General features: G+C 36.4%; 1 protein-coding gene across 1 annotated transcript in view; it reads right to left on the minus strand.

Annotated features, from left to right (window-relative positions):
- Positions 1-20,281, minus strand: part of DGKK (diacylglycerol kinase kappa) — a 182,524-nt gene that overhangs the window by 88,962 nt on the left and 73,281 nt on the right. The window contains exons 6-8 of the mRNA XM_055121079.1: positions 16,021-16,156; positions 15,443-15,549; positions 15,024-15,149 (exon numbers count right to left, since the gene is read on the minus strand). Coding sequence (XP_054977054.1) covers positions 15,024-15,149; positions 15,443-15,549; positions 16,021-16,156 — 369 coding nt within the window. The remainder of the gene's footprint in view (positions 1-15,023; positions 15,150-15,442; positions 15,550-16,020; positions 16,157-20,281) is intronic.

Consider the following 20,281-nt stretch of genomic DNA (forward strand, 5'->3'; position numbering starts at 1 on the left):
AGAGAACCAAAATAAACTGAATCACAAATTAAAAGGGCGGCATCATAACTGAAAACAAAGAAATTCAAAATATCATCAGAGACTACTTTGAAAGTGTGTATGCTATGAAACAAAAGAATCTAGAGGAAATAGATAAATTTCTGGATTCCCATAACCTCCCAAGGTTGAACCAAAATGATTTGGAATACCTGAGTAGACCTATTACTATCAAGAAATTGAAACTGTAATCAAAATTCTTCCCCAAAACAAAAGCCCAGATCCAGATTGATTCACTAGAAAATTCTTCCAAGCATTTAAAGAGGACCTATTGCCAGTTCTTTTCAAGCTTTTCCAGGAAATCGAGGAAACAAACATTTCCAAACAGTTTCTATGAGGTACATATCATCCAAATACCAAAAGCAAACAGAGACACCACAAAAACAGAAAAGTACAGGCCGATATTAATGATGAACATGGCTGCAATAATCCTCACCAAAGTATTAGCAAATGGCATCCAACAAGTCGTCAAAAAGATTATACACCACAACCAAGTGGGATTCATCCCAGGGAATCAAGGATGGTTTAACATTCAAAAGTTAATCAGCATAATCCATCAGATCTTCAAAAGATAAAATAAAAATCATATGATTATATCAAGAGATGCAGAGAAAGCATTTGACAAGACCCAGTACCCATTTATGATGAAAACTGACCAAAATGGGTACAGACTGGACCTTCCTCAATAGAGTCAAAGCTATTTACCACAAGCCTATAGCAAGCATTATCCTCAAGGGGGAAAAACTAAGGGCCTTCCCTCTAAGATCAGGGACAAGCTAAGGATGCCCACTATCACCACTTCTGTTCAATATAGTACTGGAAGTACTTGCAATAGTGATTAGGGAAAAAAAGTTATTAAGGGCATTCAGATAGGAAAGGTAGACATAAAGCTCTCACTATTCGCAGATTGTACGATACTATATTTAGAGAACCCCAAATCCTCTACCAAGAGACTCCAAGAAATAATAGACTTGTTTAGTAAAGTTGCAGGCTATAAAATCAATACCCAAAAGTTCATGGCTTTCCTATACGCAAATAATGAGAGAGAAGAAAGTGACATGAAAAAAAAGTAATCCTGTTCACAATCATGCCACAGAAAATCAGGTACCTCGGAACCTGCTTAACTAATGAGGTAAAGGTCCTGTACAAAGAAAACTACATAACGTTACTTCACATAATAAGAGAGGAGACTAGGAAATATAAAGATATACCCTGTTCATGGATTGGGAGAATTAACATTGTCAAAATGGCAATAGTCCCCAAAGCATTTTGCAATTCAATGCAATCCCTATAAGGATACCCATGAAATTCTTCAAAGAAGTGGATCAAACACTAATGAAATTCATATGGAAACACAGACCCCCATGAATAGGTAAAGCAATTCTTGGGAAAAAGAAGATGGAAGGCATCACCTTCCCCAACCTCAAACTCTACCACAAAGTTGTAACAATGAAAACAGCATGGAACTGGAACAAAGGAAGAGCAGTAGAGCAATGGAACAGGATTGAATATCCTTACACACACCCTCAAACATGATCATCTGTTCTTTGATAAGGGAGCAAGAAATGTGAAGTGGAGCAAGGAAAGCCTCTCTATCAAGTGCTGCTGGCAAAAGTGGTCAGCTATATGCCAAAAATGGGCTCAGAGCTCTACCTAACACCATGCACAAAAGATAGATCAAAATGGATTAAAGACCTCAACATCAAACCAGAATTCATAAAGTGCAATGAAGAAAAGGTTGACAAAACCCTCCATCATATTGAAGCTAAAGGTATCTTCAAAGATGACTTGCCACTGACCAGGCAAGTGGAAATAGAGATAAACAATGGGATAATATTAAAGAAGCTTCTGTACCTAAAAAGAAACAGTGACTGAAATACAAAGACAATCTACAGAATGGGAAAGGATATTCACCCAATACCAATCTGATAAATGGTTAATATCAAGGATATATAAGGCACTGATTGAACTCCACAAGAAGAAAACATCCAATCATATCAGAAATTGGAGCGATATAATGAACGGAAACTTTCTCAAAAAAAAAACCAAATGGATAAAAGGCAAATGAGAAAATGCTCTACATCACTAATCATCAGGAGATGCAGATCAAAACAACAATGAGATGTCATCCCACATCACATAGACTGGCCCACATCCAAAAAAAACAAAAACAACTGGTGCTAGCATGGATTTGTGGAGAAAGGGACTCTCCTTCACTTCTCGGAGAATGTTGACTGGTTCAGCCCTTTTGGAAAACAGTATGGTCGTTTCTCAAAAAAAATAGAAATTGAGTTCCCATTTGACCCAGCAATACCGCTTCTGGGAATATATCCCAGAGATGCAAAAAAGTATAGTAGAAATGACATCTGCACTTGTATGTTCATTGCATTACTGTTTAAAATACCCAGAATCTGGAAAAAACCTGAGTGACCTAGAACAGATGACTGGATAAAGAAACTTTGGTACATCTACACAATGGAATACTATGCAGCTATTAGATAGATGAAGTTATAAAATTTTCATGAGTGTATTAACATGGAGAGTATAATGATGAGTGAAATGAGTCAGAAAGAGAGGAACAGACATAGGAAGACTGCACTCATTTGTGGACTATAAAGTAACAAAATGGGTGACTAACACTCAAGTATAGTAGAGATAAGGACCAGGAGGTTTGCTCTATGACTTGCCTGCTGGCCTCACATGCTGGGTGAAAAGGCAGCTCATAAAGAGAAGGACCACGAAGTAAAGGATGCGTGGAGGACCTGCTTGGGATGGGAGATGTGTACCAAATTTGATTATAGACCGAACATGATGGCCACTTCATACCTGCATTGGAGACCACAACACCCTAAATGAGAGAGAGTAAATAGGAATCTTTCTGTCACTGAGGTGGAGGGGATGGGGTGGGAGTGGTGGGAGGGATACTGGGAACATTGGTGGTGGATAATGGGCACTGGTGGAGGGATGGGTACTGGATCATTGTATAACTTAAATGTAAATATGAAAGTTTGTAAGTCTGTAACTGCATCTCATGGTGATTCATTTAAAAATAATTAAAAAAAAAATATTTTTAAGAGTATGGTTTCAGTTTTCAGGGTCTAGAAACCAGATCCTTAGGAAGCATTTATAGAGTATGGCACGACAAGTGCAAATCATACTGATCATAGGTACTGAGTATCCTGAATAATATTTCTAAAAATCAGAACACCCAATTTGTGTAGAAGTTTCTTTATAGAACATACCAGAAACCTGGATTGGTCACATATATAACATAAAGATGACATTCTCTCTCCTTTTTTTTATAGTTTCCTGACATACAGGCCAAATATTCAACACAATAAAATTGACTTCTTTCACAGAATAGAGACATTTTTTGTCTGCCGTGTTCTTTCTTTGGGAGTGTAAGCTTGTCTAGAATTATTTTTTCCGATTAAGCCCCACTAGTCACCAGAACCAGGTGATCAAGAGGAATCACCTGGAAAATAGAAACAAAACCCAGGAAACCAGATCTAAAACCAGGACAACAATTGCATTTAAAATCTTTTGATTTTTTTGCATGCATTCTCACTGAGGGTAGCAAAATCCCAGTTGTCCCCATTTTTCTGCCCATGCCTGGCATCAGCAAATGGTAAGTTCTTACAGCTGGTCCAGCAGTTCAATTGCACATGCTAAAGTGATCAATGTCCAAGAGCCCCAAAATATCTGTCCAGGTCCAGCTGCTGATTAATAGAACACCTGGAATTCAGTTGGGTCAACAGAGTGAGAGAAGTCCAGAAAGATTCCAAAGGAGATCAGAGCTTTATAATCAGCCTAAAGATTTTAGGGGAGCAATCCCATCAGTGCTCAATAATCTGAAAATGCCATTTGGACATATAATCAATATACTTGAAGAGAGGCTGACAGGAAAAATAAAAACTCATTCAAATAGAATAGAATTAAAAATGCTAAAGAATACAGTATCAAATCTCAGCAGCACAATGAAGATAAATTTCTAATTAGTAGTGGACTCAAATATATGACAAACAACTCCAGTAAGAGAGATAAGGGAAAATATAATGAGAAAAAAAGAGAAGAGAATAAAGGTATATTACTGACAATACATGAATGAAAAACATCAGAATTATTAGGATAGCCAGAAGGAAAAGAAAGAGGCAGAAGCAGGGAAAAGACTTGTAGAAGACTATGTTAGAAATTTTCCACTCTGAAGAGGGAATGGGAGCACTGATCCAAGGAGCCCAATGAAAGAAAAAAAAACACCAAGGCACTGCTTCCCTTGCAGCCTTTTGGAACCTGTCTCTGTTTTTAGTTATTGCTTTTTTCATAACAATGTGTCTTGGTGTTTTTCTGTTATGAAAAAACAAGTACTAAATACAGAGACAGGTTCCATAAGGCTGCAAGAGAAGCCAAACCTCACATGTAATGGGAAAATATAAGATTCACAGTATATTTCTTTTATTCAACTACTACTAAGAGAATTAACTAACATATATAAAGTATTGAATTAATGGAACCTTTAACCAAAAATCCTTTTTACAGAATGGTTATCAATCAAAGTTGGAGGGTTAAAAACATTCACAAACAAATAACAGCTGAAGACTTTTTCTGAATCTAAATGAGCTCTTGTCAAGGGCACTGTATAGCCTCCTATAAAAATCAAAGATCAAATGTCATAAACAGCCAAAAAATGGCAACAAATTTCTTCATATCAAAGATTTATCTAAATGTCAATGAAGTGAATTCCATATAGAATAGTAAATAGTGATTGCAAATGGATAAATATATAGATGGATATTTGGAAGGATGGATGGATCAGAAAACAAAATTTGACTTTTTGTTCACAAGAGAAACACAAACATTGAAAGTGGTGTGTACCAAGAGTGGTTCACACTCAGATGTGGCCTAATTAATACAAATTGCTATGCTGGTGTGTCAATATATTAAACTATCGTGATAAGCACAAGCTCAGAATGAAATGCTAGAAAAAATCACACAGGCTAGTGGCAGACTTAAAAAGCAGGGGAAGCCATATTTGTATTAAACTAAATAGAATTCTAGTGAAAGAAAATAATAAGATAGGGATAGACATGACATACTAGTTAAAGGATTGATGGATCAAGATTAACGCTCATAAACAGATATGGCATTAATGAAATGATAGCAAAGTTTATAAAGTGAATTGCTAATATACAAGAAGAGATATATTGATGGTAATGTAATAGTGTTAAGTTTTAATACCCAATTCTTGTCAGTGGTCAGAATAACTGGATATAAAATCGATAAAGAAATGAGTCCTAAATGAAGAATAGGAAGAGCTGGGTCTAATTGACAAATCCAGGGTCCTTTATAGCCTGAAAGATATCCTCTTCAGGGTGTATAATACTCTTCCAGTGTACATGTAACGTTCTCCAGGATAGATCACCTGCTTGGACACAATTTGAAAATTAATAAAGTCAGAAAAGCAGAAGTCATATAAATTTTCTTTGCTGACCAGAAAATCATAAAGGTAAAAATCATTCACACATAGAACATAAACAGAAAGTTGGGAAAATCTCCAACATTCAAAAACTGTTTCATACAAAAATAACAATTGTATGAAATAGAAACTAAAGAAGAAATGTAAAGATTTGTTGAAATAAATGGAATGGAAATGAAAACTGTTAGAATCTATGGGACACTAAAAGCAGTACTAAGTTCGCAGCAATACAAAGTTGCATTAGAAAAAAAAACTAAAGCTCAAATGAAAGACCTAACCTCACATCTTGATAAACTAGAGAAAGAACAACAAATGAATATGAAAACAAGTAGAGTGAAGGTGATAATAAAAACTAAGGCAGATATCAATGGTACAAAAAAAAGAAAACTATACAAGGACCTATGAAACCAGGAGCTGGATTTTTCAAAGAATAAATAAGACTGGCAAACCTCTATTTAGGCTCATGAAGAGAAAAAGAGAGAAAAACCAAATAAATAGGAACAGAGATGTAAGGAAGAAATCACAACAGTAGCATAAGATACCATAAGAGTCTATGAACAATGCTATGCCCCTAAACTAGGGAACAAAAATGAAATCACAAACTCTTAGAATAATAGTCTTCTAAGACTGATGTAAAGTGAAAAACCTGAAACACCAATCACAACCAAGTAAATTGAAAACAGAATGAAAAAAATCTCCCTAAGAACAAGAGCCCTGGTCCACATCAGTTTACTAGTGAGTTCTACCAAAACATCAAAGGCGACTTAGTGCCCATACTCTTCAAGTTTTTCCAAAATGTTTGAGTAATATACGTCTTTCCTAAGACCTTCTATGAAGCAAACATTTCCTTAACGCAAAAAAGCAGAATGGAGAATTACATATATATATATATATATATATATACATATTTGTATACATATTGTATACATACATACACACACTCAGAGAGATAAAACATCAGGTAGGGCACTTGTCTTGCATGCGGCCAACCTGGGTTTGATACTTAGCACCCCATATGGTCCCCAAAGCCCCATCATAAGTTATCCCTGAACTCACTCAGGGGTAAGCCATGAGCATCGCTAGATGTGTCCCTAAAACAAAAAATATATAGACCAATGTTTCTGATGAATATTGATGCAAAAATCCTCAACAAAATCTTAGTAAACTGAATCCAAAAACATGTTAAGTAGTCATATAACATGATCAGAGGATTTCATCTTAGAGATATAAAAATGGTTCATAATATGCAAATAAATTTATGTAATACACCATATCAACTAAAGGAATAATAAAATTATATGATCATATTAGTTTTAGCAGGGAAGGCTTTTGATAAATTTCAACATCCATTCATGAGTTAGAAACCCTCAAAATTAGGGATAGATAGAACATACTTCAATACAATAATGGCCAACTCTAAAAAACACATAGCCAGTATAATTATCAACATAGAAACATTTAATTACTTCTCTCTCATATCAAGCACAAGACAAAGGTACAGCTTTCTCCATATTAATTCAGCATAGTTTTTGGAGTCATTGTCACAAAAATTGGGAAAGAGAAGTAATCAAAGGGATTCAAAATAAAAAAGAAGTTAAGCTATTACTATTTGAATGTGACATGAAAATATGCAAAGAAAATCCTAAAGACTGTACATAAAAACTCTCTTAAAATAATAAAACAATATATCATGGTTGCATGCTACAAAATCTAAACAAGAATGTCTATGTGAAAACAATAATCTGAAGAGAAATAAGCTTAAGATATGACTCTATTAAAATTAGTTTCCAACTCTTACCCAAAGATGACATGTGAATGGACAATAAGCATATGAGAAAAGTGTTCATCATAGTAGGTAAAGGAATAAATATGATAACCTCTCAGTATCTGTGTTGCAGACCATGGTGATAGTGCCCACAATATTAGAGAGAGGGAGGGAGAGAGAGAGAGAAAAGGAAAGTTGCCTGCCATAAAGTCAAAGAGGCAGGTTTGGGGAAGGTGGTGATGGGAGGAAAACTGGGGTCATTGGTAGTGGGAAATGGACACTGGTGAAGGGATGGGTGTTGGATCATTGTATGAATGAACCCTGGTCAAGAACAGCTTTGTAACTGTGTATCTCATTGTGACTCAATTAAAATAATAAATATTTTTTAAAAATTATAAAGTGTTCTTCATCACTTACAATTTGGATAATACAAGTCAAAACAACAATGAGGAACTAGGTAGATAAGACAAGACAGCAGGTAAGGCGTTTTCTTTGAATGCAGCTGATGCAGGTTCCACCCTAAGCATCCCATATGGTGTCCTAAGCACCATCAGGAGTGATTCCTGAGTGCAGAGCCAGGAGGAACCCCTGAGTATGCCAGGTATGGCCCAAAACATAGAAAAATGGCAACAATGATACATCATCTCAAACTATCAAGAATGAAATGTATCAGAGAGTCTGGAAACAGCTAGAACAATACTACAATGGGTAGGGCACTTGCCTTGCATGCTGCCATCATGAGTTTGATCCTGTATATCCCATATGGTCCTTTGAGCACTGAGTAATTTCTGAGTGCAAAGATAGATTTAAGCCCTGATCACTGCCGAGTGTGTCCCCCAAATAGAAAATCTGGAAACAACCAGTATTGGTGGGGATTTAGTGAGAAAAGATCCCTCATACATGATTGGTGGGAATGCCATCTGGGTCAATCTCTATGGAAAGCAATGTGGAGATCTCTCTTATAAACAAAATAGAACTCCTATGTGACTCTGTACTGCCACATCTTGGCATTTATCCACTGAACACATAAACATTGATTTTAATAGATATATGCACATATAGTTCTTTGCAGTGCTTAGTATAATATCCAAAATATGGAAAAACACAAGTTCTCAAGTACAAATGAATGAATCAAGAAGTGGTGGTGTGTGTCTCTTTCCCGCTGACACATTTGAATCTGCATGATTCATGTTCTTCCATGTTCTTCCATGCTTAGGCAATTTTCACAACTTCATTTCTCCTTACAGCTCTGTGGTGTTACATTGTATAGATGTACCATGGTTTTATATGTCTGAGACTAAATCATGAACAACTTTGCAATTGTATATCTCACTGTGATTCAACAAAAATAATAATGAAAGAAGTGGTGGTATATATACATAAAGTAAAACAATGTAGCTATAAGAAAGAAAAAAAACGTGCAATTTTCTGCTGCAGAGTTGGGTCAGGGGTTGAATGTGAGAGGTCTTTGGCACCTTGGTTAGAGGAAAGTGGGTAATCTGGTTGTGGGTGTGGTGCTAGAATGATGTATGCACTAAACCATCAATAGTTTTGTAAACCACAGTTCATCAATACAAATTTTAAAATAAACTAAGTGAGGGGCTGGTAAGGTGTTTGCCTTGCATGCAGCCAACCCGGGTTTGATTCCCAGCATTCCATATTGTCCCTGAGCACTGCCAGGAGTAATTCCTGAATGCAGAGTCAGGAGTCACCCCTGTGCATCACCAGGTGTGACCCAAAATGCAAAATATAATAATAATAATAATAATAATAATAATAATGAAATAAATAAATAAATAAGCCAAGTGAAAACTAAGTTCTAGAAGAGTAAAAGTGTCCCCAAACCATCAAATATGTAGGGATAAAATTAACAAAATATGTGAAAGACTTTAACAGACAAAACTGTGTAACTAATGAAAGAAAGATAAAAGGTCACCAACAAATGGAAAAATATTCTTTGCTCATGGATTAGAAGAATTAACATTGCCAAAATGACCACTCTACACAAACCATTACACCATATACAAAGCAATTCCCGTTAAAATTTCAATGACATTCCTCAAGGACTTAGAACAAACTATACTAAAATTTGTAAGAAATCATGAAATAATTCTTAGGGAAAAGAAGATGGGTAGTATTGCATTTCCAGACTTCAAATTATACTATAAAACTAGAGTAATAAAAACTAAGTGGTACAGAAATACATAACATATAAATGGAACAGGATAGAGAATAAGCCCTCAAATTTATTGATAGCTAATCTACAATGAAGAGTTAAGAACATGAAGTGAAAAAAGTAGTCTCTTCTACAAATGGTGCTGGATTAATGAGATAGTTACATTTACAGAGTAAAAGTGTTCACTCGTGGGTGAGGCTCGGCCTGAGTGTGTGGAGCGTGGCTGTGAGCATGTTGGTATTAGTTCTGGAGGTTTTCAGCTGCTGAGGCTGGGTCCCTTGGGGTGGGGAGGGGCCTCACCTGCTCCACTCTGGGGTGCCCCAAATGAAACAACCTGGCACAGGGTCTGATGGCATGGCTATGATGTGTCATTTTATGCTCTCTTCCGAGAGAGGAGGAAAATGAGTCTCTGGATCATGGCCATTGATGAGATTATCTGATGTCAACCAGATGTGGCTTATGGGTGTGACTGCCAAGTCTTGGGAATCAGGAGGGAGGTGGAGGTAGGTAGTGGGGGGAGGGGTGGGGGAACATCCATCCCCAGTTCTGTTGAACTTGGAGTTTTTATTCACAAGTCCCTCATACTGGAGTTGTCTGCGGATTCACTCCGGATGACACTTGACCCTAGCCTGTGGAGAACAGCCATGAGCATGGCAGTGGTTAACTTTCCCTTGCACGATATGTCATACCTCACACTACTAATCTTCCAAGAGTAGCACACCATATTTTGTGGGGTTTAAAGTAGAAGACAACCAATCTTAGAGGAAAATATATTTTTACATATATATATATTTATATATATGTCCCTGAAGAGCTTCTAATGCTGCACCATTGGGAAGAACGAGTAAAGAGAGGTATCTAAAATCTCAGGGCTAGGATGAATGGAGATGTTATTGGGCCTGCTCAAGCAAATTGATGATCAACAGGATGACAGTGATACAATGATACAGTGATATATGTATGTATAATATATATAAGCACACAAGGCTCAACCTTCAACAACATGTTAGTAACCTCTTATAGAAGGGCTTAATGGCCCCTGGGTGAAATACAATAAGCTTCATACTTTCCTCTAAGGAAATTTCTTAGATAACTTTCAGCACTTTAGTCATAAGAAACAATAAAAAATGAATTATTTTGGTTCTGCTTTGGGGCAAGTGTAGGGTCTGGGATGGGAATATCCCAAATATGGTGGTGGGAAGGTGTTATGGTGGTGGGATTGGTGTTCGAATATTAAATCAGTGTCACTGTCATCCCGTTGCTCATCGATTTGTTCGAGTGGGCACCAGTAACATCTCTCATTGAGAGACTTATTGTTACTGTTTTTGGCATATCCAATATAATCAAATATTGTGAACTAATTAATAAAAATAAAATAATATAATAAAAAATAAAACTGAAACTGTATCTTACACCATGCACAATGGACTTTAGATTATACCAGAAAAGTCAAATTATTGTGACAAAAACATAGGTAGAACTTTCCAGAAAATGAAAAATCAGAGTGTATTTTTCCACTTCTTAAGGAATTCTGTTTTTTTCTTAAATATTTCATAGTTTTATGGTATAAGTATTTCACATCTTTTGTTAAATTGATTTCTACATACTTCATGTTTTGGGAGACAATTTTGAATGGAGTGGATTCTGGTCTATTTCTCTTCTTGGACTTTATTTGCATATAAGAATGTGAGAGTTCTTTGTGTTGATTTTTGTGTCCAGATACTTTGGTGTATTGGTTTATTGTTTCTAGAATATGTTTAGCAAACTCCTTGTGTATATTATCATGTCACCTCCAAAAGTGACAAATTGATTTCTTCCTTTTCAATTTGAAACTCTTTGATTTGTCTTGCCTAATTGCTATTGCAATGACTTCTAAAACTATACTGTATAATAGTTGAAATAGTTAACATCCTTGCTTTATATCTGATATCAGGGAGAATATTTTCAGTTTTCACCACTGACTCTTAGTTTCTCATAGATGGCCATTACTATTTTGAGTACGGTTATTCTTGACCCTATTTTGTTAAGAATTTGTTTTAATTATGAATGGATGTTGGATCTTGTCAAAAGTTTTTCTTGGATCAATTTGTATGATCACATTTATCTTTCCTCCTATAAAGCTATGTGGATTAAAACAACAAGGTACTACCATAAGGATAGATTCTCTGAACCAAATACCCAAAGGGAAGAAAGACTCCTATGTATGCTCAACTAATTATTAATTATTAACAAAGGAGCTAAGTACATGACGTGGAGTAAATGATAGCCTCTTCAGAAAATGGTGTTGAGAAAAAAACAACAAAAAAAAAACAACAACTGTATTTATATCTCACAAGTCAAGTCGAAGTGGATTAAAGGATTTGAAATCAAACCAGAATATCAGATCAGAAGATACATAGAAAAAAATATAGGGGGCTGGAACAATAGCACGGAAAGTAGGGCTTTTGCCTTGCACGCGGCCGACCCAGGTTCGATTCCCAGCATCCCATATGGTCCCCTGAGCACCGCCAGGGGTAATTCCTGAGTGCAGAGCCAGGAGTAACCCCTGGGCATCGCCGGGTGTGACCCCAAAAACAATAAAGCAATAGATAGATAGATAGATAGATAGATAGATAGATAGATAGATAGATAGATAGATAGATAGATAGATAGATAGACGGACTACCATTTGGACCTAAAAGTTGTTTTTAATTGTATAATTCCATTGGAAAATACAACAGAAGCAAAGATAAACAAATGGGACATCAAATTAAAGAGTTTCTGAAAGGCTAAAGAAACACAGGCTAAAACTAAAAGATACCCAACTACATGGGGAAAATATTTGCATTAAATACATCAGATAAAGGGTTAATATCCAATATATATAAAGATCTCAAAATATTAACCCAAAAATTCCAAAAATTCCTACAAAGCAATGGGAGAGGAAATGAACAGATGCCACTCTGAAGAAGACAGGTAGATAGCCAACGGACACATGAAAAAATGCTCATCATATTTATTATCAGGAAAATCCAAATCAAGATAAGAATGTGATATCATCTCACACCACTAAGAATGACACACATAAAAAAAACTCTGGGAACAATATATACATATGTATATGTATATTGCCAAGTTCAACTCCCGTGGATAAACACTATGGAGATTTTCCAGAAAAGTAAGAATAGAGATGCCATGTGACCAAGCTTGGTATCTACCTCTAGAATACAAAAAAAATAATTTAAAAACCTAGGTGCTCAACAGGACTGGAGCGATAGCACAGCAGGCAGGGCATTTGCCTTGCACACAGCTGACCCGGGTTCGATTCCTCTGTTCCTCTTGGAGAGCCTGGCAAGCTATCAAGTGTATCCCGCATGCACAGTAGAGCCTGGCTAGCTACCCATGGTGTATTCAATATGCCAAAAACAGTAACAACCAGTCTCACAATGGAGATGTTACTGGTGCCCACTCGAGCAAATTGATGAACAACGGGACGACAGTACTATTGGTGCTCAACAACATGTGATTGGATAATGAAAGTATGGTGTATATATACAAAGGAATTCTATAGAGATGCAAGGAAGAATTAAATCATGCAATTTGCTGTAAATTGAATGGATCTGGAGATGATCATATTGAGTGAAGTGAGGCAGAAGATAGACAAACACAAGACAACTTCACTTAGCTGTTATATATAGAAGAATATCAGTAAAACTAAATGCGTGGTTACAAGGGGTGTGAGAGTACTCAAGTTACTCTTAACCCTTTGTCAGAAAAACGAAAAGGACAGGGAAGAAAAGAATCACAGGGTGGAGGAAGTGAGAAGAGGAGGTAATAGGGGTTGGGATCACAGAGCTCAAGCTCATTGGTGGTGGTATGGTATGGTATAGGAATATACATATGTTGTACATATGTATATTATAAGCTACAGAATACAATATACACATATATATTATAAAGCCTACAATACTGCAGGCATGAAATTTAAACTTTAATAACTCAACTTTAAAATATGCCTGCCAAGGAGGCAGACTAGGGGTTGGGAGGGAATGTGGGGACATTGTGACATAAGTCAACAGTGCTGGTGGGGTTGGTTTTGAAGCATTGTATTTCTGAAACTGAACTATAAATAGCTATGTAAATCACAATAACTTAGTTTTTCACTTCAACAAATCTTTTTTTAAAAAGAATCTTTAAAAAATCTTTTTTAAATATTTTTTTCTTCTACTATATATACATACATATTATATATATATATATCCCACAAATGAATGCAATCATTCTATATCCATGGCCAGGGTAAACATAGGTTAGGAGGACTGGTCAATGGTTGGATCTAACCACTAGCATGTGCGGGGCTGAGGGTGGTAAGATAGAGAAGAGACCGATATGATAATAGTAGCTGGGTATGATCATGCTGGACAAGATCTGAGGGTTAAAAGTAGGTAAGGGATATTATTGATAGCCTTTAAGTATCAATATTGCAAACCACAATGCACAAAAGGGCGGAGGGAGAGAGAGATGGAGAGAGAGATGGAGAGAGAGAGAGAAGGAGAAGAAAAGTGCCTGCCAAAGAGTCAGGCAAGGGGTGGGGGTGTGGGGTTATGGGATATAATGTTATTTCTAGGCATTAGTACAGAGCTGGAGAAAGGCAGAGGTAGAGTGAATAGATAGACTTTATTGACTGGAGCAAGGCTGTCAGAGTGAGAGTTTTCTAAAGAAAAATCATACTATCAGCTTTCTTTTTTATTTAGAATAATTTGTTTAAAAGAAGCATTCGAAAAGTTCAAAAGTCTAGATCAGGGTTTCTCATTATTAGTAATATTAATATTTTGGGATAGATTATAGCACATTATGCTGCCCTGTGCATTTTAGAAGGTTTAGCAGAATTCTATGTCTTTACTCAAAGCCCAGATGATAAACTATACATGAGTAAAAACAAAAAAAATTTCCACATACTGTCAAATATTTCCCATGTGATAAAAGGGCAAATCACCCCCAGTTAAGCAAAACTTGTTTAATTTAATTAAAAGAACTTTTTGTGGAATTATAGAAGTCAAGACTCCTGGTTATTGGCTGCATGACCTCTTGTAAATTACTTTCCTGAAAATCTTTTCCCACATTTAAATGGAGACAATGAGTTCTTGATATTGAAAGGACTGAGAGAACATATATATGAGACACTCAATACCCAGTGACAAAACAATGTGTTGATGTTAATCATTAATCTACTAAGATTGCGAACTTCTTGAAATAAGAAGTTTAGATTTCCTAAGAGTAGACTCAATTAATTTTTAAATGCCCTATGCTATCATAAGAGGCTTCAGTTCTTCCCAGTTGCTAGGAGGCCACACAAATTCAGAACCATTTAAAAGTAATCATTGAAGTATATAGTTTTAAAATCTTTCAAAACTTCATAGCCACTTATAAAAAGGAAACATGCTGAGTTCTATGTTATGGAATTATATGCATTTTTGGGGATAATTTCAATTTATCTTATTACTTCTATCTATATGTATGCACAGCCAACTTCACTCCACCCCTCCTCTCTGGAAATCATATTCTAAGTATCAAGGAAATGGGAAGAGTCTTACCGTTTGATGACACCACAGGCAGCGGTAATCCTGAAGTCTTTTACTGCTCCCACATTTTTTGTGACAAACTGCACATTGAGAGTCAACAGGTATATTTCCTTCTACCCACTGATGGGGCATAGTTTCCTGAAGTATAAAAAGAGGCAATAGTAAGAGTTATATGGAGAAAGGCCAACTGGAATAAAAAAAAACAGCCCATGAAGGATATGGTATAACCCCTAGTTCTTATTTGTTTTCCTCTCTCCACTATAATGCTCCTGACATATGACAGAACTCTTTAGTCTATATTGCTTGTATTGGAGGCCTGGAGAAGAAGCTTTCCTTAGTTTATGAAGAGAGGAAATATTCTTTTCTCTGTGTCAAGTGGGTGAATGGGAGATGGGAAAAAGATACTCTGAAAGGACATGATTATTACTCACTATTTCATCAGCAGGCAGAAGAAGATCATCAGTGACAGACAAGGTATTCCACTTGCAATCTTTACTAGCTCTCAAAGCACATAATTTGTGAGACTTCACTTTGCATACTGTGAAAACAGGAAGAAAATAAGATGGGTGTGAATCTGGTGACAATGAAGATTCTAGTTGCCTTCTCTGAGCTACTTGGAAAGTCACCATTTAGATGTATCATACAGTTGGCCACCCCCAAAACCCTACTTCCCATATGATCTACTTACTTTGAATTTTTTCTGCTTACATTTTTTACTTGACATCTTATATGAAAATTGATAGAAAGAAGGAAATTATTTTTTTCTTTCCAACTATTTAGACTGTATTTTCTCATTATTCTGAACCAAACCGTTCATTTTGATTCATGAGAATTCACCATCATCACACCAATTTCCTAACCTCCATTTTTATCAGTATTTAAGTATCAAAATAGACTTTAAACTAGATTGAATTACCTAGTGTGATTCAGTGAAGCTAAAACTGTATGAGAGACTTCAATTCTATTTACATTGACTGAGCTCTCCTTCCTAAAGAAATCAGGAACATACCTTCACAGACAATCACATTTCTAGACAGAGCAGGAATGACTTCCCGACAGATATTGCAGTGCTGGGTCTTAGAGCTCTGGCTGGCATACCAATAATGCATTCCAACAAGAAAAGGGTTGTTTTCTGCTGCCGGTATCTAAATAAATCAAAGAGAGAATAGAGAATTAATGGCAGAGATGGTTTATGGAAATATAGAAAACCCATGCAGGGCTGAAAGTACCAGTATAGTTGTATGAGAATGTGTGAAGAGGATTATTAAAATGTGAGACGCATAATCCGCCACCATCCACATTGCATGTCCTTCTCTCCCAGAAGGGAGCATAACATGATGCTCGCCATAACCATGTCACCGGACAACATGCCAGGCTATTTCACTTGGGGCACCCCAGAGGGCAGTGGGTGAGAGCCCTCCCCACCCCAAGGGAATCAGCTCCGGCAGCCAAAAACCTCCAGAACTCAATTGCCACCATGCTGAAGACCGCTCTCCACATGCTCAGGTTGAGCTTCACCCATGAGTGAACATGTTCCTGGACTGCTCGGCCACAACTACAACACACTCTACCCATACTCCAAAAGTATTGTACTCTACCACATTTGATGGAGTTCAAAGTAGTAGGCAATCAATCTTAGAGGGAATATATATATACATATACATACATATATTTACAGATACATGTGTATTAAAGCACACAAAGCTCAACCTTTAACAACATGTTAGTGGTCTCTTATAGAAGGGCTTAATGGCTCCTGTTGAAATAAAACAATCTTCACTTTTCTCTAAGGATACCTTTTTGTAGTGTTTTCAGCGGTTTTTCATAACAAACAATACAAAATATACTATGTTGTTTCTGCTTTGAAACAGGGATTGGGGTTCGGATGGAAACATCCGAAATATGGTGGTTATAAGGTGTAATGGTGCTGAGATTGGTGTTTGAATATTAAAAGTAATCAAATATTGTGAACTACTTATAAAATAAAAAAATTAGAAATAAAATAAAATCCTGAGACAATAACTACACATACCTCACCTTCATTTCTTACCTAGTGATTGAAAAAGGGAAAACAATTGAGGAGAAGGTAAATACTGGAATTTGAGCTGAAGTTTAGAGCAATGTTTCTTATACTGTTCAGTCAAGCCTTTGCATTGGTTTAGTCTATCTTTAAAAAAGTGGTTATTTTAGCCAGATTTAGATCCAAGCTTAAAACTCGATTCTCTTTGAGTAGGAAAGGGAGAGTAGTAAACTAAGAATTCAGTGATACTAAAATCCTTCATCCAAGCAAGAATGGGAGGAGGCAAAGCTCTTTGATTCTAAGATAAGTAATGATTGTCAAAATTTAGCTACCTGCTAGAGGATATACCCCTTTCAATCCCTAGAGCTTCCAGGTAAGCAGAGCATTACAATAGCTGGATGTTTCATCTCAGTGGTTTCTTGTCAAGAATTCTTCGTTGATTTCCATGTTTTGACTGCCTATAGTGCTTTCCTGGTTAATTGTTTGAACATATTTATTAAACACTTAGCACATTTCTAAGCACTAGGAATATAGTAATAAACAAAACAAAGTTCTTGCCAGCATTCAATAACAATTTATTGCGGTTCCTATTTCATGGTATTGAGTTTTATATTCATTGCTAAAGCTTATTGTAATTTATTTTATTGTTTCTCACGTGTGTGTGTGAAGGAGTGCATATACCCACAACTGTTTGAAGGATTGAAAGGAAAAGAAGGTAGGTACCAAAAGCCCAAAAGTTGGTTCTGGGTTTGCATTTAATAAGATGCTTCCACTTTAAAAAAAATTCTGTTTATGTCTCTTCTGGCATGTAAACATAGTCTCACAAAATCATCATTTTATTACTCTTGATACTATAATGGTTTTAATACATACATAAAAGCAAGGCATGGCTTTTAAAAGAACTATAAATTCTGCCTGATGCTAAGCGCAAGAAAACAAAAAAAAGCAAGAAAGTGTGATAGAAGGGAGAATATAGGAAAGAAGAAGTCTAGTCTATGGGGCACTGGAATATTACTTGGTCAATTTATAAAAATTAGTCACCAGAAACCAATTTATAGACATTCGTCATTCAAAATATAAGCTGAAAATAAAACAATTCCTGAAATACAGATTCTCAGATCAGTGGCTAGAATTCATAGCTCAGATATAGATTCTCAGGTATATGGACATGTAATCTTCAACAAATGAGCAAAGAGTATGAACTGGAATATGAAAAACCTCTTCAAAAAATCGCACTGGAAAAAATGTCCAGCCATGTATAAATTACTGAATTCAGATATCTCTCACACCATTCACAAAAGTCAATTCAAAATGGATTAAATACCTTATTTCAGACATGAATATATTGAGGAAATCATAAGCTAATGACATTTATTCCAGAGGCAATTTCAATGACTCAATGCCATTGGCCAAGTAAATGGAACCAAAATCAAACTAATGTGAGTTTATCAAATTAGGAGTCTTTGTCACTGAATAAGAACGAATGACTAGGATAAAGTGACACTCCCATAGGCTGGGAGAGTGTACCTGTCCACCACTCAACTGACAGAGAAAGGATAAAAACCCAGGATTTATAAAGCACTTGTAAAACTTTGAAACAGTCACAAAAGAACCCTAACAACCCCATCAAAACCACAGAAACAGTGGGACTGGAGAGATAGCACAGAGGGTAAGGCTCTTGCCTTGCATGCAGTTGCTGGGTTTAATTCTTAGGACCCCGTATGATCCCCTGAGTTTTCCAAGAGTAATCCCTGAATGCAGAGCCATGGGTAAGCCATTATCACAGCCATGTGTGGTCCCACTAAATGGGGAGAAGAAAAGAATAGGCACCACCTTAAAGAAGGCCAATAGGTATATGACAATGTATTTATCTTCAGGAAAATGCAGATTAAAACAGCAATGAGATATCACATAATATCAGTAAGAATGGCACACAAAAAATCCCCAACCAGTATTGACATGAACATAGAGGGGAAAGAACCATTGTGCAAAATCATAATGCCTAAAAGGAGAGAGAGAGAGAGAAAAAGAGAGAGATGGAGGGAGGGAGGGAGGGAGGGAGGGAGGGGGAGAGAGAGAGAGAGAGAGAGAGAGAGAGAGAGAGAGAGAGAGAGAGAAGGAAATTGTCTGCTATAGAGGCAGCCTGGGAAAGGGTTTCGGTGGGAAGGAAATTGGGGACATTGGTGGTGGAAAGTCTACATTGGTGAAGGGGTGTGTGTTGGAACTCAGAAGATTCTCAAAGGAAACTATGACCAGAATACAAAGACAGCTCACAGAATGGGAAAAATCATTTACCCAGCTTTCATCTGGTAGGGGTTAATATCCAATATATATAAGATACCTGTGGAACTTTATAAGAAAAAATATAATCCCATCAATACTGGGGGGAAGAGATGAACAGAAATTTTCTGGCTGTTGAGGGTGACTCAAATGCTGGAGGTGTGCTAAATTTCTCACCACAGATCGAGATATTTTTTTCTCAAATGTATCATACTAAAAATCTCACTGATATTTGATTTATATTCTATTTATATTATTTAAAAAGTGATATATTTATGCCTTGCACATGACCGACCTGGGTTTGATTCCTCCGTCCCTCTCAGAGAGCCTGAGAGTATCCCGCCCGAAGGTAGAGTCTGGCAAGCTACCCGTGGAGTATTTGATATGACAAAAACAGGAACAAGTCTCACAATGGAGACTTTACTGGTGCCTGCTTGAGCAAATCGATGAACAATGGGATGGCAGTGCTACAGTTCTATAGTTGTTCTCAATAATTGATTACATTCAATATTTCAACGCCAGTCCCATTACCATTGCACCTTCCCACCACAATTATTTCGAATTTTCCCACCACCACCCAAGCCTGCCCCACAGGCAGATGCTAGATAATTTATTTTGCATTGCTTATTATGAATAGTATGAAAAGGGATTCTAAAAATTTAGATATTTATTACTTGGGAAGTCTCAAGTAATGAAACGTTACATTGATATAAATTAGAATGAGTAGCTGGTTCATAACTTGAGTACATTTTCTATTTTACATAAGGGTTTTAGTAACTATAAAATATTAAGTCTTCTCAGAATGATTATTGGTAGGGTGGTACAGTACACTTTCAATGATTACAGTGTGAGGTATTGTTAATTATGAGAAGACAACAAGTGCAAACTTTCTCATCTTGAGAAAACCAGTAGCCATAGAGACATTATTCATGAAATAAAGTGTCATTTAATCAAATCGAATATATTTGCT

The sequence above is a fragment of the Sorex araneus genome, chromosome X (assembly GCF_027595985.1).
Source record: "Sorex araneus isolate mSorAra2 chromosome X, mSorAra2.pri, whole genome shotgun sequence".
Taxonomy (NCBI): domain Eukaryota; kingdom Metazoa; phylum Chordata; class Mammalia; order Eulipotyphla; family Soricidae; genus Sorex; species Sorex araneus.